We start from the raw sequence: 24,399 nt of genomic DNA, 5'->3' as shown, positions 1-24,399 counted from the left end.
GCTCCAGTTTCCTCCCACAGTCCAAAGATGTGCGGGTTAGGTGGATTGGCCATGCTAAATTTCCCTTAGTGTAAGGTTAATGGGGGGATTGTTGGGTTACGGGTATACGGGTTACGTGGGTTTAAGTAGGGTGATCATTGCTCGGCACAACATTGAGGGCCGAAGGGCCTGTTCTGTGCTGTACTGTTCTATGTTCTATGATCCCAAAGAAGGTCCTACAAAAAAAACAGGCTAGCCCTCCCAAACCTACAATTCTACCACTGGGCGGAGACGGCCGAGCGAATAAGGGGATGGATTGAGGAGCCAGAAACCGAGTGGGTGCGCGTGGAAGAGGCCTCCTGCATGGAGACCTCCCTCCGGGCCCTCGCCACGGCAGCACTCCAATCCCCACCCAAAAGCCACCCTCCAATCCCGGACAGGCGCCGGAATGTGGCCGATTTTCATTTCAATTTGGCCTGACCAAAATGTCGGACAAAGCTCCCATCTGCAACAAGCATAGGTTCACACCAGCACTGAAAATGAAAAAAAAAAATGAAAATCGCTTATTGTCACGAGTAGGCTTCAATGAAGTTACTGTGAAAAGCCCCTAGTCGCCACATTCCGGCGCCTGTCCGGGGAGGCTGGTACGGGAATCGAACCGTGCTGCTGGCCTGCTTGGTCTGCTTTAAAAGCCAGTAATTTAGCCTGGTGAGCTAAACCAGCCACAGTGACTGACGCCACTTTCAAAAGGTGGGGGCAGGACGGAGGGACACTGACAGTCAGGGACCTATACATGGATGGCAGGATCGCAACACTGGACGAACTGTCAGAGAAATTCCAGCTAGCCAGGGGGAAATAGCCAAGGTATCTATAACTCAAAAACTTCCTACGAAAGGAGACAAGGATGTACCCACAACCGCCATGACAGACATTACTGGAAGAGTTACTGGACGCAAGCATCCTAGATAAAGGAACCTGTAGCAACATGTATGACCGACTGGTAGAACGGGCCAACACCGTACTGGCCGCAACAAGAATGAAATGGAAGGAGGACCTGGGGATTGAAATAGGGTGGTGACTCTGGAGCGAAGCACTGCACAGGGCCAACAGCACCTCCACATGCGCAAGGCTCAGCCTGATGCAACTAAAAGTGGTACGTAGAGCCCACTTAACAAGAACCCGTATGAGTAGGTTCTATTCGGAGGTGGAGGATGGATGTGAACGGTGCCAAGGAGGCCCGGCCAACCACGCCCACATGTTCTAGTCTTGACCCAGACTTGCGGGGTACTGGACAGCCTTCTTCGAGGCAATGTCCAAAGTGGTGGGGATGAGGGTGGAGCCATGCCCGAAAGTGGTGGTCTTCGGGGTTTCAGACCAGCCAGATCTATTCCTGGGGAGGAGGGCGGACGCCCTTGCCTTTGCCTCCCTGATCGCCTGCCATAGAATCCTGTTTGGCTGGCGGTCAGCAGAACCACCCAAAGCTGCAGACTGGCTGTTCGACCTCTTGGAATCTCTCCAAATGGAGAAAATCAAATTCACCATCCGAGGGTCAGACGACGGCTTCCACAGAACGTGGGAGCCATTCACCCAATTTTTCCAGGACCTGTTTGTGGCCAACGAACAAGCAGAAGGATAGCCAGGTAGCCAAGAATCAGGGGAAAGTAGCCAGAGCATGAGAGGGCGAGATAGACCAGGAGAGAGAGAGAGGGGGGGGGGGGGGGGGGGGGGAGAAGAGGGAAGGGACAGGGAAGAAGGCAGGGAAATGACAGCCGGAAGGAGGGCACAGGATACGATAAGAAACTTGGCATCTCCAGGAACAGAGAACAAGGAGAATACAGGCGAATGACGGGAGAAACGGCTGAAGCGGAGGTGAGCGCGACACGACAACAGCAGCAAGATCCGTCCGGGAGAAGCAAGAGACAATACCAACACCAAACCCATTTGAGTATTGCTCACTGTAATTGTTTCTCCGGCACCCAGATGTATATTTACCTCCCCAGTTTCCAGCCCCCCCCTCCCCGCCTACTTATGTGTTGTAAATAATTTTGCCAGTTGTACGGAGTTGCGACTGTTGAGCTGGTACACAATACCCAACCAGTTATTCTATTTTCTTTTTTATTTTCTTTGATATTATTACTTTTTGTTTTGGTATGTTTGGGTGCGCCCTTCTCTTCTATATACATTTCGTATTCTGTGTACATAACGGTAAATATACTTTGTTCAAAAACCACATTTATAAAAATAATACTTCAACGTTAGACATTTAAATGTCTACCGAGGGGAAGAAATGCAGTAACAGTTCTTGAATTTACCTATTTAGCAAACAAATGCTTCAATCACAGTAAAAAGATATTATTGTGAGAAGCCAGAGCAGATGTGAGGAAATAACAGAGTGAACTCCGAGGGAGAAAACTAATATGCGGGAATAAATCTCCCGACATGCAAAATGAGAATTGAGACTTACAACAAATTATCACTTTAAGGGTCAGGTGGGGAACAAATGGCATAAGAGAAAGAGGGAATGGAAGAAATAATTAATGATTTTCCTCAGTGGTCACCAGATAGTAGGCTGAAGAACCGATAATTTCGCCTAAAGTAATTTTGTTTGCAATAGACTCAACACATAAAAGTTCAATCACTTATTTGCATGCAACTCACCTGCGTCTACCTGCGATGCCAGCATCACCAAAGGCTGAGAAGTTTGCATATCGTAAATGACTGTGTTGCCTCTATTAAAGGAACCCAAAATATGTGCAGGATCATCACCCACAAAATCAACTGATGTGGGAATTCCATTTTCTGCAAGTTCAAATGAAAACAAGGTAATCATATATTTTAGCATCTTAACTAAAATATTAACTAGGTACACAGCGTAACATTTGGCATTAAACAGACAATCTAGAAATTAACACCAAGAACCTATAGGATAGATGTTATGGAAAAGGGAAAAAATAGTTTGTTGATATTAGGGCTACTCATGTAGAGTGCCTTGTATAGTTTTAACAAGACCACTTGTTAAAATAATTTTTTAAAAGCTTGGTCCACGTTTCTGTCAATGCTACTAGCCATATGTCACAGAGAAATTTCTGCTTCCAGTTCCCAATTCTGTTCACAATAGTCCATGCATTTACATAAATACAATTTAACCCTGCCCATATATCTTTCTTTCCCTTTGGGAGGTGACCATTTCTTTGTTCACTGTCAACATTCAAGCTCACTTCCATTTCCTTATTCCCCATCTCTCTTTTGCCCTCACTGGTACTTCTAAGACTAGGCCCAACCACCCCTGCCGTACAAGTTTATTCCTGCTCTTTGTTTCCTGTCTGCCAACCAGTTTTTTATCCATCTCAATACACTACCCCTAATTCCATGTGCTTTAATTTTAGATGCTAATCTCTTATACGAGACTGTCAAAAGCCTTCTGAAAGTCCATATATATTATATTTTTAAAAATTTCAATTAAGGGGCAATCTAGCATGGCCAATCAAGCTACCCCACACATCTTTGGATTATGTGGGTGAGACCCAATCAAACACGGGGAGAATGTGCAAACTCCACATGGACAGTGACCTAAAGCTGGATCGAACCTGGGTCCTCGGAGCCTTGAGGAAGCAGTGCTAGCCACTGCGCCACCGAGTCACCCTGGAAGTCCAAATATACCACATCCACTGGTTGCCCCTTGTAAACTCTATTAGTTACATTCTCTAAGAATTCCAGTAGATTGCCAAGCAGATTTACCCATCATAAATCCATGCTGACTTTGTCTGATCCTGCTACAGTTTTCGAAGTGCCCTGTTATAAAACATTTGATAATATATTCTAGAATCTCCCCCAATACCGATGTCAGGCTGACTGGTCTATAATTCCATGTTTTCTCTCTAATTTCTTTTTAAATAGTGGAGTTACATTACTACCCTCCAACCTGTACGAACTGTCCCAGAGTCTATAGAATCCTGGAATATGACCACTAATGCATCCACTATTTCTAGAGCCACATCCTTAAGTACTCTGGGAGTAGATTATCAGGCCCTGGGAATTTATCATCCTTCAATCCCATCAATTTCCCCAACACCATTTCTCTACTAATATTGATCTCCTTCATTTCCTCCCTCTCACTAAACACTGCATTCCCTAACATTTCTGGTATCTAATTTGCGTCATTTGTGAAGACAGAACTAAAGTAAGTGTTTAGTTGCACAGCCATTTCTTTGTCCCCTATTATACATTCCCCTGTTTCTGACTGCAAGGGACCTACATTTGTCTTCACCAATCTTCTTCTCTTCACGTACCTAAAAAACTGACTGTAAAAGTTTCTAATGTTCCCTGTAAGCTTAATCTCATGCTCTATTTCCCCTTCTTAATCAATCCTTTGGTCCTTCTTTGTGGAATTCTAAACTGTTGTTTTACTTGGCCAATTTGTATAAGTCACCCTTGGATCAAATACTATCTCTAATTTCCCTTGTAAGCAACAGATTGGCTTGGTGGAGGGATCAATAACCATGGGGCGCAGTGAAGGGAACAATAACCAGGGGGCGCAGATTTAAGGTAAGGGGCAGGAGGTTTAGAGGGGATGTGAGGAATAATCTTTTCACCGAGAGGGTATTTGGAGTCTGGAACTCACTGCATATTTTTAAGATAAAGATAGATCGTTTTTTGAAGAATAAAGGGATTAAGGGTTGTGTGTTCGGGCCAGAATGTGGAGCTGAGTCCACAAAAGATCAGCCATGATCTCATTGAATGGCGGAGTAGGCTCGAGGGGCCAGATAGATCATAGAATTTACAGTGCAGAAGGAGGCCATTCAGCCCGAGTCTGCACCGGCTCCTGGAAAGAGCACCCTACCCAAGGTCAACACCTCCACCCTATCCCCATAACCCAGTAACCCCACCCAACACTAAGGGCAATTTTGGACACTAATGGCAATTTATCATGGCCAATCCACCTAACCTGCACATCTTTGGACTGTGGGAGGAAACCGGAGCACCCGGAGGAAACCCACGCACACACGGGGAGGATGTGCAGACTCCGCACAGACAGTGACCCAAGCCGGAATCGAACCTGGGATCCTGGAGCTGTGAAGCGATTGTGCTATCCACAATGCTACCGTGCTGCCTTACTCCTGCTCCTAGTTCTTATGAAGGATGGTGGTGGCTGAGATCCTCATAACATTCAAGAAGTACTTAGATGTTCACTTGTAATGCCATTGTATACAAGGCCACATGTTGGAAAATGGGATTAGAATAGTTAAGTAGCTGTTTTTTGACCAATGCAGATGTGATAGGCTGAAGGAACTTTTCTGTGCTGTAGACCTCTATGAATCTAGTGCACTTCATATTTTTTATGTAAATCAGTCAGCCACAGCAAGCTTATTTGCATTAAGCAAAGTGCGGCATGGTTGCACCTTATATTTTTATGTAGAATTCACAGAATGTATTTACTTTGTGTCGAGCTGTCAAAATTTTCCTCTTGTTGTCTATTACTCATTTCACAACTGATCCAAAAAAAGGTTTAAAAACTGTACTTATATCTTTACATTTTTAATGATACAAAACATAGCATTACAAAAGAATATGTATCAAATCAATAACTGAAAACATATTTACACTTACCCCCTTCTACATTATAAGTACTGAGGCAAGGTGACTTCTCAGTTGGGTTCCATAACCGAATTGTGCCGTCTGCTGAGCAGGATAACAACCGGTTCTTGATACCACTAAACGAAAGACCCCATACTGCGTCCGTGTGAGCCACCAATGTATTTAATATGACACTTGGATCTGCAGAACAATAAGACACAAAATAGTTAAATTGGAGGTGCCCAGAGTTCTTTAACATTTCCTGATATTAACATGTACCAGCCTCCCCGGACAGGCGCCGGAATGTGGCGACTAGGGGCTTTTCACAGTAACTTCATTGAAGCCTACTCGTGACAATAAGCGATTTTCATTCATTTTCATGTATCCTTTTTTTTTAATAAACAATTTTATTGAGGTAGTTTTTGGCTTTATAAACAGTTACAGACATCAGAAAGAAAGAAAGCAAAAAAGGCAAAAATGTGCAAACATCCACGTACTTTCAATACTTCCATCGTAACATATTACACAAGCCCGCTCCTCTCCCACCGGTACTACCCGCCATATTTTCCCTCCTACTTTACTCTACTGCCCCCCCCCCGCCCCCCCCCCCCCCCCCCCCCCCCCCCCCCCACCCCCCCCCCCCCCCCCCCCCCACCCCCGCCCCCCGCTGACGATTAACATGTATCCCTACTAAATGCACTAGTCTCCAGTAAATTCATGCAGGAAATTCTAAATATTGAAGTGAAGTCAGCCTGCGAGAGCAAAAGTGGTTTATTATCAACCGTGATGCAGATTATTAATTTGGAAAGCACTCAATGTAGTAAAGTACACAGAAATATAGCAATATGTTAGTATACATTTCTTATTTTGGTGGTGTTGTGACAGATAGTGGGTTATTTGATTCAGGTAGGTAATTTGATGATCAGTGGTATCTTAATAAATGATTTCACATTGGAATTTGATTTTTCTTCCTCACAATGTAATTTCTAGATATCAATTGACAACTGCATAGATTTTATATTAAAGGCTAAAAAAATAAAATTAATTAATTTTAGGGCAGCAGGGTAGCATGGTGGTTAGCATAAATGCTTCACAGCTCCAGGGTCCCAGGTTCAATTCCCGGCTGGGTCACTGTCTGTGTGGAGTCTGCACGTCCTCCCCCTGTGTGCGTGGGTTTCCTCCGGGTGCTCTGGTTTCCTCCCACAGTCCAAAGATGTGCGGATTAGGTGGATTGGCCATGCTAAATTGCCCGTAGTGTCCTAATAAAAGTAAGGTTAAGGTTAAGGGGGGGGTTGTTGGGTTACGGGTATAGGGTGGATACGTGGGTTTGAGTAGGGTGATCATGGCTCGGCACAACATTGAGGGCCGAAGGGCTTGTTCTGTGCTGTACTGTTCTATGTTCTATGTTCTAATTGACAAACTAATTTTCAAATAACTAGCACAAACAATAATGAAGAAAAATAATTGTGTTCCTTTAATTTATATATATTTTTATTTTAGCCCCCACTCCAACGCATTCCTCCCAAATGGCATAGCAATGTTCTTCTAGGCAGGGCAAAGGTTCACAAGGACATTCTGTGCAGTCATGTAAAGCTTGGCTTACCAAAGAGAAACACGATCCATCTCTCAAGTCAATTTTCGAAAATTGGTGCAAAAACCAGAAATACAAACTATGGCCAGGAGTTTGCACCCGCGGAATGGCGGCGTAAACACAAAATCTGGTGAGAGGTCAGAAATCATATTCTTGCCAGCGAGATCACATTGACAATGAGGTTCTCGCTCAGAAGGGCAGGATGTAGGGTCAGCCAGCGATGTAATAACTGATCACATAAGCTTTAATGTAGAGCCATGAGAGCAATGAGCTCACCATTGCCTGCCAGATCAGTAACCCATTAGTCATGTAACATTCCTCACCTTCGACAGACGAGCCAATTTTGTCCACTAAGTTCCGATGTGTTAGTGGCACTGTTTGTCGCTCACAGGTTAACCCTTTGCACGATGCTCCATTCAGTTAATTTCAAGGCTTGCTTTTGTTGAGAGGCAAGGCCAAAGATTTCAGAGCTCCCCAGGCTGTCCCACAAACAAGCATTGTTGCAGTGGCGCTCTCATAGACTATTTCCCCTGCTACCCTTGAGGGGCAAGGCAAGAGAGACAACACCTGCACCTCCGTCTGGCTACCCGGAGGCAGGTGTCATTGCGGCCCTGAGTGTGTAGATGGTGGCTGCTTTTCCAGGAAATGGGCAGAACCAGTCCAGGAGGAGCTACCGAAAGTCCAGGAAAATGGTTGATCACTTGCCAGGTTCCCCAAGAGTTGGCACCTCATTGTCTCAGAGGCCACCCACTGCCTGTTGCCCTGAAGGTCACAGCTACCCTAACTTTCTATGCCAGTGGCTCCTTTCAGGCTCTATTGTGACCTTTGTGGCATCTCCCAGGGCTCCGCACATAAGTGCAATAGGGAGGTCACAGGTGCACTGTTTGCAAGGGCCCATCACTACATAAATTTTGACTGGCACCAGGCTAGCCACGCCACCAGAGTTGTTGGGTTCGACTGCAAAACTGGCTTCCCACAAATGCAGGGAGATATTGATTGCACGCACATGGCTCTCCGTTCCCCATGGTATCAAGATGTTTCTTTCAAAGACTGTAAGGGCGTCCACTTCCCGAATGTCCAGATCGTCTTCGACTATACCAAGCACATCCTGTAAGTGTGTGGTAGGTTCCCGGAGAGCTACATCATTGGCCACTGTCAGATACCGGAGGTATTTGATGGAGCTCATCAGCTACAGAGTTGGTTCCTCGGGGACAACGGATATCCCCTCAGGAACTGGCTGATGAAGTTGTGTGGAGGCCACAGAGTACAATTATAATGAGATTCATGCTGCTACTCATGCTTTGCTTGAGCAGGCGATTGAGATGCTTAAGAAGCAGTGCCAAGTCTAGACTGATCAGGTGGAGCTCTCCAATATATTCCCCAGAGAGTGTTACACATCATGGTTGTGTGCTGCGCCCTCCACAACCTGCCACAGGAACAGGGTAAGGACTGGGCAGAGGAGGATATGGATGAGCAGCACATATCTTCTTATGAGGAGGACGGCAAAGAGTCCACCAAGGGGAACCCCAGGAGGAGACAGAGGAAAGCTGCCAGGCAATGGCGAGGGCCCGATTGGGGAGGGGAGCTCAGTACGCTTTAGTAGAGTCCGGCTTCAAGGATGACCAGGATGGACACAGAAATCCCATCATGGGAGACAGTCCTTCCTCACTGAGTGGTAACAACCACATTCCAACCATGTAACTGGTTCTATCATGTGAATGGTCCGGTTGCCCTTAATCCAAACAGTGCAGGAGGATGAAGATGATGACTGACAGTGAGGACAGAGTATTGGTTCTGAAAGAGCTACTGTGAATGTTGGACTCCGGTCTGGCTAAAGGCAGCTTGCAGACTCTCTGTGACCAAGGTTATATCAGGGTGATGATGCATTGCTAAACTCATCTCTCCTATTGTAGGTTCCTCCTTAGAAAGGGTGGTGATGAGGATCTGTGTCACTGGTGCCAGAGGAATGGTTCTCAGCGTATAGTCGCAGGATTCTTGGTGCCGAGATGACTGGGTTGAGTGGTAGGCTTGACCAGTGTGTGTGCGTCTGTGTATGGGGGTGGGGAGGTCTCCTCCTCATTACCAGGATTATACTGACATGACTATGTCCTGTAGGCGTGAGGAAACGCCAACCACTGAGCCAATATCCTTGCAGGCGGGAGATGGAGGTGGTGCAGTTCTTTTGCATCCAGCCTCTACGTGCTAGATGGACGGCACTTGTGTATTCAGCAGGTTATGGATCAATGGAATGAGAGCAGAGAGGCACAAAGACGGATCCAAAAGTGAGGTTTAATACATTAGAGAGGTATTCACATACTTACATAAATGCTCGCTATGTACATGTATGCATTCTATGCTTGTTTCGCATTCAATGCAGTGGAGTCTATGCTCGTTTCGAGCAGGAAACCAACAAACCATTGTCAACTTCCCCAGCAGCCTCGGTACACCTATACCTACCGTCACAGCCTCCGAAATTAGATCGGCCTCCTTGAAAGTGAACCCTGAGAAAGGAAGGGTCCTGACGAAGTCCCTGGTCACGCATTCAGATCCTGCACTGAACGACTGGCGGGTGTGTTTACGGACAGCTCAACCTCTCCTTACCCGGAGGTTCCCACCTGCTTCAAGAAGACCACCATCATACCAGTGCCAAAGAAAAACCAGGCAACGTGCCTCACCGACTACCGTCTGGTGACTTTGGCATCCCTCATTATGAAGTGTTGTGACGTTGGTCATGAGACACATCAACTCCATACTCCCAGAATCTCTTAATCCACTGCAATTCGCATACTGCCACAACCAGTCATAGAACATAGAACAGTACAGCACAGAACAGGCCCTTCGGCCCTCGATGTTGTGCCGAGCAATGATCACCCTCCTTAAACCCACGTAACCCGTACACCCGTAACCCAACAATCCCCCCATTAACCTTACACTACGGGCAATTTAGCATGGCCAATCCACCTAACCCGCACATCTTTGGACTGTGGGAGGAAACCGGAGCACCCGGAGGAAACCCACGCACACACGGGGAGGACGTGCAGACTCCACACAGACAGTGACCCAGCCGGGAATCGAACCTGGGACCCTGGAGCTGTGAAGCATTGATGCTAACCACCATGCTACCGTGAGGTAGCATCCACAGTGATTGCCATCTCCCTGGCCCTACACTCATCCCTGGGGCATCTAGACAATAAGGACTTCTACGTTAGACTCCTAATCATTGACTTAAGCTCTGCCTTCAAAACTATAATCCCAGCCAAGCTCATGTCAAAACCCCAAAACCTAGGACTTGGCTCCTCCCATTGAAACTGGATCCTCGACTTCCTGACCCATGGACCACAATCAGCAAGGATAAACAACAACACCTCCTCCACGATAGGCCTCAATTCCGGGGCCCTGCAAGGCTGCGCACTTAGCCCCCTACGTACTCCCTATACACATATGACTGTGTGGCAAAATTTGGTTCCAATTCCATTTATAAGTATGCTGATGACATGACCTTAGTGGGGCGGATCTCAAACAGTGATGAGTCAGAGTACATGAGAAAGATAGAGAACCTAGTGGAGTGGTGTAAGGATAGCAATCTCTTCCTCAAATGTCAGCAAAACTAAGGAGCTGGTCATTGACTTCAGGAAGCAAAGTATCACACACACCCCTGTCTGCATCAATGGTTCCGAGGGGGAGATGGTTGACAGCATCAGATTCCTAGGTGTGCACATCACCAACAATTTGTCCTGGTCCACCCATGTCGATGCGCCAACCAAGAAAGCACAACAGAGCCTATACTTCCTCAGGAAACTAAAGAAATACGGCATTTCCTCATTGACTCGTACCAATTTTTAACAGCTTGGTATTGCAACTGCTCGGCCCAAGACCGTAATAAACTGCAGAGAATTGTGAACACAGTCCAGTCCATCACGTGAACCTGCCTCCCATGCATAGACTCTGTCTTCACATCACGCTGCCTTGGAAAAAATGAGCCATAATCAAAGACCCCTCCCACCCGGGTTATTCTCTCTTCCAACCTCTTCCATCAGATAGGAGGTACAGAAGTCAGTGAACATGCACCAAGATTAAAAAAGAGCTTGTTCCCCACTGTTACCAGACGCCTCAATGACCCTTCTATGGACTGAACTGATCTCTCCACATATTGTCTTTACTGAGTAGGACTACACTCTATATGCTTCTCCTGATGTCTATGTATTTTGTGTCTTTATCGTATGCCCTATGTTTTACCTGTATGGAACGGTCTGCCTGGACTGTACGCAGAACAATACTTTTCACTGTACCTCGGTACACATGACAATAAATCCAAATCCAAAGTGGCTAACAACACACGTGCAACACCACTGTGCAACTACAATTTCTTAACCGTTCTAACCTTGCTGTATTCCCACGAGCCACAGCTGAGGAGAAGGCAGCACATTATCTGAAAAGTCCTGTTTTCTGAGATGACTTTGGAAGACCCTGGCCTGCTTGCGGGCTGCACAGCTATGCTGGTGCCATTCTGTTCTATCTGTAGGGCAGAGCTGTGTCAATCACAGGAAGAGAGGAATCAGATGTGCTCGATACACCCAGGATCTCCTGAGTGGAAGGCCCTGAATATGCATCAGCTGATCCTTCTCCTTATGGGTGCTCGGGAAACCCTGGATTCCTCCTTGGGATTGAGGGGCAACTGGAGTGAGATCCAAAGCCATGCCGTCCTCTGGGGCTCGCACTCGTTGATGCCCTGCACCATGGAGTTGGTGCCCTGCACCATGGAGTTGATGCCCTGCACCATGGAGTTGATGCCCTGCACCGCGGAACGCACGCCCTGCACCATTGAACGCACGCCCTGCACCATTGAACACACATCCTGCACTATTGAACGCACGTCCTGCACCATGGACAGCACGTCCTGCACCATGGACAGCACGTCCTGCACCATGGACAGCACGTCCTGCACCATGGACAGCACGTCCTGCACCATGGACAGCACGTCCTGCACCATGGACAGCACGTCCTGCACCATGGACAGCACGTCCTGCACCATGGACAGCACGTCCTGCACCATGGACAGCACGTCCTGCACCATGGACAGCACGTCCTGCACCATGGACTGAATGCCCTGCACCATGGACTGAATGCCCTGTACCATGGAGCGAATGTCCAGCACCATGGAGCGAATGTCCTGCACCATGGAGCGAATGTCCTGCACCATGGAGCGAATGTCCTGCACCATGGAGCACACGTCCTGCACCATGGAGTGAACGTCCTGCACCATGGAGCGAATGTCCTGCACCATGGAGCGCACGTCCTGCACCATGGAATGAACGTCCTGCACCATGGAGTGAACGTCCTGCACCAAGGTCTTCCCTGCAGATGCCACCCTCGAAGTGTTGGCCAGATTGCCTCAAGAGCATCAGCACAATCTCCTCAGATAAAGGCAAAAAGGACTCCTCCAGTTAGCCTTGCAGTTCGAGCAGCGAAGCAGACATTCCTTCCTGATGTCCCCAAATTTGCATTTGGACTTCCAGAAGCTGAGGGATGAACGAGTCCAGAGGCACGTCATTGAACTGGCGATCAGCAGAGTCCTGGCCTACAGTGTCCTCCGAGTGCTGGGCCCCTGGGACATACCTGCCTCCGCCTGACATGGATCATCAGAAGTGCGGTGCTCACCAGTAAGTGACCCAGAAGCCTGTCTGCTAATAATTTCCACCAATGTAAAAGTCACTGCATTGGTGAAAGGTGCAGATGATAGCTGTGATGCCTCTTCCATGGAAATGACTGAGAATTTGTATTGGTGCTACTCTCATTGTTGGTCTCAAAAACCTTACTGATGGATGGATCAGAATACAGCTTTTCCTGCATGGGAAGGGGAATGGCATCAGTGCATGGCAGGAGCATAACGTCAGGGGATAGAGAGAGGAGTAACGGGAGGTTGGCAAGTTGCTTATTGTGTTGTCCTCACTTTTTCCCCTTGCATGCACCTTGGCCTCAGAGCAAGTGGAGAGGTCCACTTCCTTGCCGGCAAAACGGAGAGATTTCTCCTCAAAAAGCCAGAGGATTTTCAGTTCGGGCATGTGTGATGGGTGTATGAATGGATAAGTGGTGACAAATGAGAAGAGTGACTTATCCTGGTTGCATGGAGGTCATTCATCCTCCCCTTGCACTGGATGCCTGTCATCTTGTGCAGGGAGCTAGCGCTCATCAGGGCTGCCAACGCGTCCCGTGTGGGGTTGGTAACCTTGCTGGTGGGTCTTTGGCCTGCTTGGAAGAACAGGATGTCCTGCCTCTCCTCAAGAATTCTGTTTAATGCTCCCTCAGAGAACCTTGGGACAGCCTTCCTAGCACCCATCCTCTTGACTGGAATTGGAACAAGTGTTGGGGAGGCATTTAAATGGTGCGCCACCCCTTGATTAAAGTGCTTAAGTGATACTGGGGTGAGTGAATCAGAGTCAGCTCGCGATGGACACGGCATGAAACCTATGCAAAAATTCACATCCTGTGAACGAATAAGAAGTCATTTATATACTAAATTAAGAATTATGATTGAGTCTTACTTTTTGGGCAGGGATGTCCATGTAGTTCGGACTGGAACTTCTGTATCAGCACCTAAAAGTCGAATTCATCCCTACGGGTCCATCTCAATGTGGAAGTCATCTCTACTGGAAAAGTGAATTATCCACTATCTGTCTTCAACCTGCTAACTCGGAAAAAATATACCCTTGGGACTTCGATTTTGGACTCTGGACTCGTGTGAAACAATAATTCTTATGTTCTCTGTGGTCTTTGCCCTGTATTTTTTTCTTTCTTTCTGCTATCCGTCTTTTACTATTTGAATGCAAAAAGGGGGAAACATTATGAACCCTCTTACTGCATTTTGAGTGTGAGTAAAATAAAGTAACCCTCTGGTTTTACCCTATCTTAAGTTTGTTGTGGAGTTATTAATCATAATTAGATCACACCTGTACAACTACCTACAGGGACAGAGCTGCATAGCATCCACTTCCCTTCCTACACACCTGAGAATAGGCAATGCAAGTGACTAGGGGGTGATGCTCCCTCCTAATTGGAGGAGCTCCCCACAGAATATAAACCCCGACCTGGAAGCAGTTCGGGCAAGGTGAAATATTTTAAATTTATTGATAACTCAAAAAATACAAAAGAATCAGAAACATGCTGAAAACAGCCAGGAAAATCAGGAATATGCGAAAAGCATTGACAAGATACAAAAAAAAAACAAATCCACCAGCTCTCAAGCCAGCACACACACACCACCACCAACCACAATGGCAGCCCTACATTGAAGGAAAGGCGCCCAAACAAACAGCACACATCACCGGAAAAGGACAGACCGGTGCAGGGCACAATGTGAGAGAGAGAGACAGAAAAAACACCCCCTCCTCTCCCAAGAGGGGGTACAGTTCAACCCAATACAGTCCTTTCAACAAACCACCAGCTGCAAAGCTAGCATATGGCCACTTTGTCTCCAACTCCCGAACGATAACCCTACATCAGTGGAAAGGCGCCCAAAGGAGCAGTACAGACCATCGGAAAAGGACACATATCAACCCTGCCTCAACAGCAGCCCCACATCGGTGGGAAGGCACCAACAAGCAGCCCAGGCCACGGGGAAAGGACAGGCAGTGCGCGGGAGAGAGAGAGAGCGAGAGCGAGAGAGAACACCCCCTCCCCCTCACTAGCACTGGGAAGGCCCCTTCAACCCCCAGTGCACAAAAGCAGGAGGGCCACGACTGGCAAGCACCCAGCCACTTTGCCCAAAATAATACACAACAAAAATACGATAATAACCATACAGTCAGTTCCCTCAACAATAAACCAAAACCAACATCAGTATACATAGTCGATTGAGCCACCACCGTATTGCTCTCAGTTCCGGCATTCAGTCTCCAGACACCATCCAGTCTAAAACTGCAAAAGCGAGTCCATTCTCCTCCACTTTGAACCCAGCAGCGGCCAACCAAAATTCACCCCGTGTTTCACTCCCAGCCGGTAAGCAGAAAGGCAGGCAGTAACAAGTTTGAGTCCCAGCCGTGGCAACTGCAGGCAGGCAACTCCATCCTTTCTTACCCCTGCAAGCAACTTCTCCTCCATCCAACCGGTAGCAGCACCGTTCTCTCTTGCCGTTGTTTAGGCTTCAAAGTCCGGAAAAGGCAGCCAGCGTGCAGAATAACACACCAGGACTAGAAGCAGGGTTACAGCCAGAAGCAGCAGGCGCTCAAGAGAACACACAGCCTGTACGTGACAAGCCTGAAATTCATGAGTGAGAGATTATCGGGTAACTAGGCGGCGGGGTGCTCCCCCCTAATTGGAGGAGCTCCCCACGGAATATAAACCCTAACCTGGAAGCAGTTCAGGGAAGGAGACCCTTTGGGTAGTGGAGTGTGGAGAGGAGTGATTATTGTGACTAGTGTGAAATAAAGTGAGTTGTACCCTGTCAGCCTGGCCTCTTGTGGGAGTCTTTGCCTCTGTCTACGAAACCAAAACTGAAAATATTCCATGCTTATGAATGGGGAAATAAAATCAAAACACCTTTGAGTTTATGGACAGTGATGTGAGGAGAAATCAAGGATGTTTAAATTAAAGCCTTCTCCTATCCATAACACTACTGGACAAGTAAAGAACAAGCAGCAATTTTCAAAATGTGTTTTCCATTTAGTACCTACCATATGTATCATATGGATCAACATTGGGACCGGGCATATTCCAGCATCGTATTGTTGCATCAATTCCACCACTAAAACACTGCTCACCATTAGAACTAATTGCCAAAGAAAGTACAGGTCCACTGGAAACAAAAAGAATCAGTAAAATAATTATGTAATCTATGCAATATAGGAAGTTAACATCAAGTGATTCACTGTTATTAAAAGTAAGCGCTTGCTAAACAATTAATATTAACTATTCTAAAGGTCATACATTATTAATCATTATTAATTTGTATGTTCGTATAATATTAATTTATCTCACTGGAATTATTAAAGAATAAAGAATTATTTAGGTTTTCAAAATATCCTAATTTAACTATGAGTAAAACAATTTACTCTATTTTTCTATATATTTTTTGTTGTATATTCTCATTATAAAATGAACTATATGATGAAGCTGATATTACTTACATATGGGCTCTGAATGTATATATTGGCTCCACATCTAATGAGGTACTCCTGAAAGAAAAGAATTACTATTAACCGAATATTCAAGTTTCTTTGCTGCAGTTAAAGCTAGCTGACTATACTTGCCACATGTCTTCTATTTGTTTGTTATATGTATGTGGAACTATGGAGAATCGCCACGTACAATTTTAGCAAAACAGAACTAATCTTTAACACTACCATGAAAATGTGTGCTCACATAAAAGCTTGCAACAGAAACCTTTTAAACCTTTTAGGACTGAGTTGAGGAGAAAGTTCTTCACCCAGAATGGTGAATCTGTGGAATTTGTTACCACAGAAAGTAGTTGAGGCCAAATCGTTGTGTAATTTCAAGAAGTAATTAGATATAGCTCTTGGGGCTAAAGGGATCAAGGGATATGGGAGGGAAGGCGGGATCAAGGTATTGAACTTGATGACTAACCATGATCATACTTAACAGCCTGAAGGACCGAATAATCTTCTCCTGTTTGTATTTTCTATGTTTTTAACTATAGAAGGCATTGGTGAGACCGTACCTGGAGTACCATGTACAGTTTTGGGCCCCTTATTTGAGGAGAGATATAGTTGCATTAGAGGCAGTTCAGAGGAGGTTGATTTTACTTTTATTTGATTTATTGTCACATGTATCGAAGTACAGTGAAAAGCATTTTTTTGCGGCCAAGGGAACGTACACAGTAGACAAAAAGTCTACTACAGAGTACATTGACAAATGGCACATCAACAAATAGCGATTGGATTCACTAGATTGATTGCAGGGATAAGGGGTTTGTCTTGTGAAGAGACATTGAGCAGTTTCGGCCTATTCTCTCAAGTTTAGAAGAATGAGAAGATATCTAATTGAGGTATACAAGAGGATAAAAAGTATTGACAAAGTAGACTTAGAATGGATGTTTACTGTGGGGCAATTTAGAACGAGAAGTTTTAGGATAAGGGTAGCGGATTTAAAACAGAGATCAGGAGAAATTACTTCTCTCAAAGGTTGTGTATCTGTGGTATTCACTTCCCCAGAGTGCAGTTGATGCCGGGACTTTAAGATCAAATTTGAGGAGATAGACAGATTTTTAATTAGTAATGGGTTATGGAGAAGGGAGTTGAGGACGGGAGATCAACCATGACCGTATTCAATGGTGGAGCAGGCTTGAGGGACTGAATTGTCTACTCCTCCTTCTAATTCTCATGTTCTATTTTGGTAATTACTTGTGCAGAAGGAGGCAGTCAGATAAGTATGATGCTGGGTGAAGTTGTTGCCCACCATTGTACTTTGAGCTCAATCATCTTGGTAGAAAGAAACCTATTGAGAAAGGGAAATTTTGCTAAAGTAGAATCAAGCGACTATAGTTGATAAAAGATAATAGCTATGAGGGAACTGAGACAGAGTAATATGAAGAGGGGCAAGTAGACCAAAACCAGCATAAAATATAATTTGGCAAGACAGAAAATGAACTGTCCATTTGAACATGACAAAAACTGACAGACATGAAAATTAAATAGACTGAACAGTTGGTTAATTGGGGAAGAAATTTCCATGGGAATATTTTCGTTGAAGGTTGTTCTTCTCACATTCTAACAGAATATTAGTTGGAGAATTTTGATGGACAATTTTCTCAAGTTAGGTTTCATTCCCTGTTTGGCTAATCTTAAAACATGAAAATTTGGTGAGATATTGGGTTGGATTCCCCGGTTTCCCAGCAGCGTGTTTCTCGGCGGCGCTCCTTTCAGTGGCGGCATGATTCTCTCTTCCAGTCACTTGTCAATGGGATTTCCCATTGAAGCTACCCTTCACCGCTGGGAAACCCGGCGGGGCAGAGTTGTACTGCCGACAGGAAAAATTAATGCAACAGCTGGAGAATTTCGACCATTGCAAATACTCATATGCCTTGTCTAGTAATATGTCTACAGAGTATGTTAACCATTCTCACCGATATTTCAGCAATATTTTTGGACACTACCAACTGATTCGGAAAAAAAGACACACAATACTTTCTACAACCTCAGGGCATTCCAAAATGCTTTACAGCCAATTCAGCCACTATTGTAGGAAGCAACAGCCAATTTGGGTACAGCAATTTGCCTCACAAACAGCAATATCCTTAAATAGCAATGTGATAATGACCCGATAATCTGTTTTGGTGTTGTTGTTGAAGATAAATATTAGCCAGACACTGGGAAGAACTAACATGCTCTTCTTTGAAATAGTGCCATAATAACTTTTATATCCACTTGAGAGAAGGCATGGTTCTCTGACATCGCAGTATTTCTTCAGTACTGCAACTGAAGTCTAGATTTTGTGCCAATGCTCTGAAGTGGCATTTCTTTTAAATTTTGAGTACCCAATTTTTTTTTCAATTAAGGGGCAATTTAGCATGACCTACCCTGCACATCTTTTGGTTTGTGGGGGTGAGGCACACACAGACAAGGGGAGTGTGCACAAAGTCCACACAGACAATGACCTGTGGCCGGGATCAAACCCGGGTCCTGTGAGGCACTCCAACGTGCCGCCCTGGAGTGGCATTTTAACACAAGCTTCTGATTCAGAACGAATTGCAGTTGGCATCTGAACTTTTAAACTAGATGCTTATTCCATGTGTTAATTCCTTGTATGAAATGTAGTGCAGTAAGGTAAGCACTGTTGTAACGAAGGAGGCATAGCAATTAATATGCATACTGAAAGTTCAAGTTTACGCCATTCTCAGTAATAACAAATAATCTCATCTCTCAGTCAGAGGTTTATGGGTCAACTTCCATTTGAGAGACTTGGCGCGGAGTTTTACAGCTGTTCACACCAGTGGGTTCTTCCCGTCCCGCCGAAGACGGATTCCCGGGTGGCGAGGGATGCATTCAGTGGGAAACCCCATTGACAATGGAGGGACCAGAAAATCCTACCACTGGCGAATGGCAAGCTGCATCTGCTTCCGCGAAACACAGGAAAGGTTGCGTGGGAAATGCCAAGATCACAATATTTAGGCTGACACTTCAGGGCAATACAGAGGAATGAGGAAAAGGTATCATCTGTCAGATGAAATATTAAAACAAAACTCCATCTGTCCTCTCAAGTGGATGTGAAAGATCTTATGGCAAAAACTTTACTTTTTAAACATCAATACTTAAGTTAATTAGATTCTAAACCTTCACAACAAGTTGGTATCAGCAGCCTGACAGTTAAGAGCTGCTTTGCGTATAAACGAAACACAGGTGCATAAAAACTCATTTGTCTCGATCAGAGTTTTGAATTACCTGCTTCCTGGCTGGGCCGCAGGTCGGATTCACCACCAGGAAGGATTCATCGACAAATGAATCAACAAGATCTACTTCATTCATACATAGCAACCACAACATGGTACAATTTAAACTTGTTACGAACAAACAAATGGACAAGTTGCAAAAAAAACGTTTTGAATTGGGGAGAGCTGATTTTAGGAAAATAAGGCAGAATCTGGCCATGGTAGACTGGGGACAGCTACTTGTGGGGAAATTTACAGAAGATAAATGGGGGTTGTTCAAAAAGGAAGTGGGGAGGGTACAGGCCCAACATGTTCCCTCTAGAGTGATAGGAAGGAGTAACAAGGCCAGAGAACCATGGACGATCAGAGACATTCAAGATATGATGAGAACCCTGGGGGCGCTGGTAACGGCGCCGTTGCCGCTCCCTCCAACTAGGTATACCACGAGCCCGGTGGTGGCGGCTACCCTCAAAATTTGGGGGCAATGGAAACGGCATAGGGGGGAGGTGGGGGGCTCGATGGAGTCCCCGATACGGGGGAACCACCAGTTCGTACCAGGGAGCACCGATGGCGGGTTTCCTGGCTGGCACAGGGTAGGTATTAGGAGGTTGCAGGACCTGTTTGTAGATGGGAGGTTTGCGAGCCTGGGTGAGTTAGAGGGGAAGTTTGGGCTCCCCCCGGGGAACATGTTTAGGTACATCAGGTTAGGGCGTTTGCCAGGCGGCAGGTGGAGGGGTTCCCTCTGCTGCCCCCACGTGGGGTATGGGACAGGGTGCTCTCGGGGGTGTGGGTTGGAGGGGGGAGGATTTCGGACGTGTACCACGTCATGCAGGAGGTGGATGAGGCCTCGGTGGAGGAGCTGAAGGGTAAATGGGAGGAGGAGCTGGGTGAGGAGATCGAGGGGACATGAGCGGATGCCCTGGAGAGAGTGAATTCCTCCTCTTCCTGTGCGAGGCTTAGCCTCATACAGTTCAAGGTGCTGCGCAGGGCCCACATAACCGGGACGAGGATGAGTAGGTTTTTCGGGGGCGAAGACAGGTGTGTTAGGTGCTCGGGGAGCCCAGCGAACCACGCCCATATGTTTTGGGCATGCCCAGCGCTGCACGAGTTCTGCAAGGGGGTAGCAAGGACGGTGTCGAGGGTGGTAGGATCCAGGGTCAAGCCAGACTGGGGACTCGCAATTATTGGGGTTGCAGTGGAGCCGGGAGTGCAGGAGGCGATAGAGGCCGGTGTCCTGGCCTTTGCGTTCCTAGTAGCCCGGCAGAGGATTTTGCTTCAATGGAAGGATGCGAGGCCCCCAAGTGTGGAGGCCTGGATCAATGTTATGGCGGGGTGAAATTTGCCCCGAGGGGATCAGTACAGGGGTTGTTTCGGCGGTGGCAGCCTTTCCTGGACTTCCTGGCAGAACGGTAGGGAAATAGACTGGCGGCAGCAGCAACCCCGGTTTGAGGGGGGGGGGGGGTTTGTTTCGGGGGAAGGGAGAAATGTGTATGTGATATGTGTTTATTGAATATGCTGGGTGTTTATCTATTTCTTCTTTTTGTAGTTAGTGTGTGTGGGGGGGGGTTTGGTTTTGGGGGTTAGTGTGTTTTTCTTTTTGTTGTTGTTAATACTGGTTTCTTGTTGTTATTTTCTGTTTTTGATATGTTTTGGAAAATCTCAAAAAAAAAAATTATTTAAAAAAAAGATATGATGAGAAGGAAAAGAGACGTTTTAGAAGTTACAAGGGGAGCAAATCAGCAGAGGCATTCGTGGAGTACAGGAATTGCAGGGTGGAGCTTAAGAAAGCAATTAGGAGATCAATGAGGGGATATGAGAAAGCTTTGGCTGGTAAAAGTAGGGAAAATCCCAAGATATTCTACAATTATATCAATGGGAAGAGGATAACCAGGGAAAGAGTAGGGCCCATGAAAGACCAAGGGAGCAATCTGTGGGTGGAGCCAGAGGACACTGGTCTAGTGTTAAACGAATACTTCATATTTGTCCTCATCCAAGAGAATGGGGGAGACTGCGAGTAGTAGCCCAGGTGAGATTAAATCGAGACTTCTCACGAGTGTCAGTTGAATCTCGCGAGACGTCTCAAGTGTCACAAATCTCAGGGAAGCCTCTCGAGGGATTCAACAGCCTTGTTGTGTCACCAAGTCGGGCGCGATGGGGTCGGTAAATCACGCCCTGTGGCTCTGATTGTTCAAATAGGAAAATAACAAATCAAGCAAACAAACCCTTCAATCTTCCCGTTAAGGAACGGTATGTGATAATAGCCAGCAATTAGGTAAGTGAAACAGAAAGGCTGAATCAGCAGACTAAATTCAGCAATTCACAAAGAATTATAGTGCTATTAAACATATTTAAAAGTACAGTAAAAAGTCTTACAACACCAGGTTAAAGTCCAACAGGTTTGATTTGATTCACTAGCTTTCGGAGCACTGCTCCTTCCTCAGGTGAATGAAGAAGTAGGTTCCAGAAACATAAACAAAGTCAAAAATGCAAGATGAGAATGAGAGTCTGTGCAGGTAATTAAGTCTTTACAGATCCAGATGGAGCAGATTAAAGAGGTGTGAATTGTCTGAAGTCAGGACAGATGGTAGGATTTCGAAAGCCCAGGCCAGATGGTTGGGGGGGGGGGGGGGGGGGGGGGGGGGGGTGAATGTAATACGACATGAATCCCAGGTCCCGGTTGAGGCTGTCCTCACGTGTGCGGAACTTGGCTATAAGTTTCTGCTTGCCGATTCTGCGTTGTCGCGCGTCCTGAAGGCCGCCTTGGAGAACGCTTACCCAAAGATCAGCGGCTGATTGCCCTTGACTGCTGAAGTGTTCCCCGACTGGACAGGAACATTTCTGCCTGGCGATTGTCACGCGATGTCCCTTCATCCGTTGTCACAGCGTCTGCATGATGTCGCCAATGTACCACACTTCGTGGCATCCTTTCCTGCAGCGTATGAGGGAGCAGTGCTCCGAAAGCTAATGATACGAAACAAACCTGTTGGACTTTAACCTGGTGTTGTAAGACTTCTTACTGTGCTCACTCCAGTCCAATGCCGGCATCTCCACATTATATTTAAAAGTGTGAGAGATTAAGACCTCACACCATATATTTTTACAAGAATTCTCTTGGTGAGTCCTAACATTTTAAAAACTGAACAAACATCCTTAAAATGGCTTGGGCGCACTCTACTGGCCTTGTCCCACTGGGACTGGGGTGTAGGTCTTGAAGGAGGCCTCCCCGGGATTCCCGATGGATGTCATGCCCCGCGAGATCATTTTTTTTAGAAAATATTTTATTGAGGCATTTATAATTTTAACATTTTAAACAAGAGAGATCCAACACATGCAAATAACCTACAATAACATACCCAACTCCCCTCCAGCCCTAAACCCTAACTACCCATACATTAGATTCCCTGCCCTTATTTGCCACTTCCATTCCACCCCCCTCGACCCGTCTCTCAATTTTCCTTGAAGAAGTCGATGAATGGCTGCCGCCTCTGAGCGAACCCCTGTATTAAACCCCTTAAGGCAAACTTAATTTTCTCTAGCCTAATAATCCCTGCCATGTCATTTTTTTTTTTTTTTTATAAATGTTTTTATTCAGTTTTCATATTTTATATTGAACAAATTACAAATTGTTAGGAGAGAAAAAGAACAAAAAAAAAAAAAAAAAAAAAAAACAACAAACAAACACGCAAAAATTAACATACATATTTACAGGTAAGCATCTTCGTAGTAGTAACTGCGCCCGCCCCCCCCCCCCCCCAACATGTTTATTTAGTTTGGTTTTGGGCCTTAGCTAGCCATCGAACCCCCGTACCGAACCTGTAGCCCCTCCCGCTACCTTCCCCCGACTATTCTTCCTCTTGTACATTGGCCACAAATAGGTCCCGGAACAGTTGCATGAATGGCTCCCACGTTCTGTGGAAGCCGTCGTCCGACCCTCGGATGGCAAATTTGATTTTCTCCATTTGGAGAGATTCCGAGAGGTCGGACAGCCAGTCCGCAGCTCTGGGCGGTGCTGCTGACCGCCAGCCAAACAGGATTCTACGGCGGGCGATCAGGGAGGCAAAGGCAAGGGCGTCCGCCCTCCTCCCCAGGAATAGATCTGGCTGTTCTGAAACCCCGAAGACCGCCACTATCGGGCATGGCTCCACCCTCACTCCCACCACTTTGGACATAACCTCGAAGAAGGCTGTCCAGTACTCCACGAGTCTGGGGCAAGACCAGAACATGTGGGCGTGGTTGGCCGGGCCTCTTTGGCACCGTTCACATCTGTCTTCCACCTCCGGGAAGAACCTACTCATACGGGTTCTTGTTAAGTGGGCTCTATGTACCACTTTTAGTTGCGTCAGGCTGAGCCTTGCGCACGTGGAGGTGGAGTTGACCCTATGCAGTGCTTCGCTCCAGAGTCCCCACCCTATCTCCATCCCCAGGTCGTCCTCCCATTTCCTTCTTGTTGCGTCCAGTACGGTGTCGTCCCTATCTACCAGTCGGTCATACATGTCACTACAGTTCCCTTTCTCTAGGATACTTGCGTCCAGTAGGTCTTCCAGTAGTGTCTGTCGTGGCGGTTGTGGGTACGTCCTTGTCTCCTTTCGTAGGAAGTTTTTGAGCTGCAGGTACCGTAGCTCGTTCCCCCCAGCTAGCTGAAACTTCTCTGTCAGTTCGTCCAGTGTTGCGATCCTGTCGTCCGTGTATAGGTCCCTGACTGTCAGTGTCCCCCCGTCCTGCCTCCACCTTTTGAAGGTGGCGTCAGTCAGTGCTGGTGTGAACCTATGGTTGTTGCAGATGGGAGCCCTGTTCGACATTTTGGTCAGGCCAAGTTGCTGCCGCAGTTGGTTCCAGGATTGGAGGGTGGCTGTCACCACTGGGCTGCTGGAGTGTT

At 46.4% G+C, this 24,399-nt stretch overlaps 1 protein-coding gene across 5 annotated transcripts in view; it reads right to left on the bottom strand.

The window, feature by feature from the left end:
* The window catches only part of strn3 (striatin, calmodulin binding protein 3), a 292,821-nt gene that overhangs the window by 27,797 nt on the left and 240,625 nt on the right, over nucleotides 1–24,399 (bottom strand). For all 5 annotated transcript variants that reach the window (XM_038781429.1, XM_038781437.1, XM_038781440.1 and 2 more), the window contains 4 exons: nucleotides 16,267–16,314; nucleotides 15,814–15,935; nucleotides 5,587–5,754; nucleotides 2,638–2,778 (listed from right to left, as the gene is read on the bottom strand). In XM_038781429.1, coding sequence (XP_038637357.1) covers nucleotides 2,638–2,778; nucleotides 5,587–5,754; nucleotides 15,814–15,935; nucleotides 16,267–16,314 — 479 coding nt within the window. The remainder of the gene's footprint in view (nucleotides 1–2,637; nucleotides 2,779–5,586; nucleotides 5,755–15,813; nucleotides 15,936–16,266; nucleotides 16,315–24,399) is intronic.

The sequence above is a fragment of the Scyliorhinus canicula genome, chromosome 2 (genome assembly GCF_902713615.1).
Source record: "Scyliorhinus canicula chromosome 2, sScyCan1.1, whole genome shotgun sequence".
In the NCBI taxonomy this organism is placed as follows: Eukaryota; Metazoa; Chordata; class Chondrichthyes; order Carcharhiniformes; family Scyliorhinidae; genus Scyliorhinus; species Scyliorhinus canicula.
This window is presented reverse-complemented; position numbering and strand designations above follow the sequence as displayed.